This window comes from Pituophis catenifer, unplaced genomic scaffold, assembly GCF_029215685.1.
Source record: "Pituophis catenifer annectens isolate HBS135680 unplaced genomic scaffold, rPitCat1.0.hap2 SCAF_5, whole genome shotgun sequence".
Classification (NCBI taxonomy): domain Eukaryota; kingdom Metazoa; phylum Chordata; class Lepidosauria; order Squamata; family Colubridae; genus Pituophis; species Pituophis catenifer.
The window spans coordinates 48939560-48942282 of record NW_027256885.1 but is presented as its reverse complement, the minus strand read 5'-3'; the positions used below and the strand labels follow the sequence as shown (position 1 = coordinate 48942282).

Here is a 2723-nt window from a genome sequence, read left to right as displayed (position 1 = left end):
CTTCAGGTACAAATCTGGCTCTGAACCTTGCGCAATAAAGCTGTCTCTGACTGACCTGGGAATGTTTTTTAGTCCTTCCATTCCACAACAAGATCATCTCAGCCCCCCCCCTTTAGCGGGGGGGGGAGCTCCAAACCAGCTTCTGGGCTGTGCCTTCAATGGGGTGGGGGACCAGGCAGCTGGTTTCTGGGTACGAAGGGGAGGGACACAACTGGCTGTCTCTGCCTCACTGGGCCTCTGGGTGTCAAGAGCTACATCTGATCTGTGGTTTTCCTTTCCACTCTTCCAGGGTATCATGGAGGAAGAGAACACGTTGGGTAAGTGAGGAGGGTGCATCTGGTGTTTGGGGAGTATTGGGGTGGGGGCTGGGCATCAACCTGGCAGCCATTTGGAGGGCAAGGTGATGCCAGTCCAGAAGAAGAGCTGCGCTAGATGGGTCTCTCTCTTTAGTGGGCAGCCTGAGCCTTGCTGGCAGGCCCAGAGGAGGGGTGCCTTGGCCCTCTATGGAGACCCCTTCCCCACTCCTGAACATGGCAGCCTCCCTCTGTCCCCGAAGGTCTCTGTGCCCATGGATGGTCCTCTCCAGCCTCCTTCTACAGTCCCTGCTGGTCTTTAGGCTCTTGGAGACCCACCTCGGATGGGGTTTGGGTAGGGGGAAAATGCAGGAAGCCACCGAAGGCAGCCATCTCACTGCTGGGCTGGGGAGAACAGGCAGGCAGGAAGAAGGGGCTGCCGTTGGGTGTTCATGCGGGCTGGTGGTGGAAGGGTTGGGGCCTGAGATGGCAGCTACCATCATGACCAGTTTCAATGAACTCTCTGTAGTCTGTACCAACCCCTGGCAATCCCAAACAAAATAAATTGGAAACCAGCTTCCAAGCTCTGGGGGGGGGGGGAGGCAGGAGGGTCATTCTGGGTTGTCTCTGCATCCAACCCCCCATCCCCATGGGTCAGCCATCCTCCTGCAGCTCTCTGCCAGCAGTCCTGAATCTCTTCTAGGTCACTCAGCTCATTTGGACCCAGCTTTGCTGGTGGGGGCTGAACACAGTGGCTGTATTTGGACATCAGATGTGGGGTGGCTGAAGGGGACTCCAACAGCTGCTGGGAACCAGGATGTTCTCTGAAACCAGAGGGTAGTTTTGCATCTTTGTGTGTCCTTGTGATATCAGCAGAGATTTGCTAAAGTGAGGTTTGCATGTTGTGGGAATCTGCACAGCTGAGCAGCCCATTTTAGCAACTCTGGGAGAGTCAGAAAAAAACATCACTAATCCACTTCAGAGCAGGGGTGACTCTTTCCCAAAATTGTCCCCATTTCCAGCCTGCTCAATGACGCCCTGATGCGTTGCATTATAGATGCCCTTTTTCTTCCTGGGCACATCAGAAATGTATGCTTTGATTCCTCTTTGTAATGTTGTCTTCCAATATCGCAGGGGAGGAACTCCGGCTGATCCTGGTCGGAAAGTCCGGAGGCAGGAAGAGTGCCATGGTCAACACCATCCTCGGGCGGAGGGTGTTTGAATCCACCTTGGGGGCAAAGGTCACCACCCTGAGGTGCCAAATGGGGCAGGGAACCTGGCAGGGCACAAAGATCTCCGTGGTCGACACACCAGCCATTTTTGATTCTAAAAACTACTACGAGAATTTTCAAGATGAGATCAAGGCTTGCATCGAGCTCTCCTGGCCCGGCCCCCACGCCCTGATTTTTGTAACCCAGGTGGGGCGCTTCATTGCTGAAGACGCAGCTGCCTCAAAGCAGGTCTGCAATATCTTTGGGGCTGAATCTGCCAAACACATGATTGTCCTCTTCACCTGCCTGGAGGATCTGGGAGGGATCCCCCTGCAGGAGTACATCCGAAACTCTGACAACAAGAATCTGCAAAAACTGATCCAGCGGTGCGGGAACCGCTTCTGCGGGTTCAACAACAAAGCTGTGGGAGCAGAGCGGGAGAGGTAGGTCTCGGAGCTGATGGAGACGGTGCAGAAAACCGTTTTCCAGAATGGGAGGGGATACTATAACATCCGATTGAACAGGGACACCAACATACGGGATCAACATGTCAGGATCTCCACAGAGGACCAAAAGGGTCAGAAACGGGCATCCACGGGGCTTTCCAAAAAGACCTGGATATGGATTGGGTCGGTTTCCTTTGTGGTGGTGATTGTGATTGTGATCATTCTTGCTGTCCAGTTATCATGAGTTCTTTGCAAAGTTTTTGGAGGGAGCAGAAGATATATTGTGAGTGAGTTGCTTTTTGAATATTCTGTGGATTTGTCCCGATTGCAATGAACTTGCCATACCTGGGGAGAGGAGGAGGAGATGGATGATGATGATACAACAACAACAACAACAACAGTGCTTAGATCCTTGGTTAGGACTTGAACTGTTAAATTTTTACCAGTGCCAGATTGTGAATCGAATTGAAGGTTAAATCTAAATAATAATATTAATAATAATAATACATTTCAAAATCTTCAGTTGAATAATAATAATAATAATAATAAAGATAAGGATGAAAAGCTTCTTGAATGCATTTGGATTAATATAAAGGAAAAAATGAATGACATTGCAGGTGTATGAAACAGGCCATTCAACCAAGAAGCAGAAATAGATGAAATTTTTGTGAATCAGATCGCTGAGGTGTACAGGAAAACACTCCACAGTACTAATGGGGGATTTTAACTACCCCAATATGGATCTAGGACCTTTAGACTTCTACCTTTGGCTG

At 50.2% G+C, this 2723-nt stretch overlaps 1 protein-coding gene across 1 annotated transcript; it reads left to right on the top strand.

Annotated features, from left to right (window-relative positions):
• Positions 1-295: 295 nt before the first annotated feature.
• LOC139317480 (GTPase IMAP family member 2-like) lies at positions 296-2194 on the top strand. The gene is given in 2 exon segments (XM_070944547.1): positions 296-317; positions 1428-2194. Coding segments are annotated over 2 exon segments (789 nt in total).
• The last annotated feature ends 529 nt before the right edge of the window (positions 2195-2723 follow it).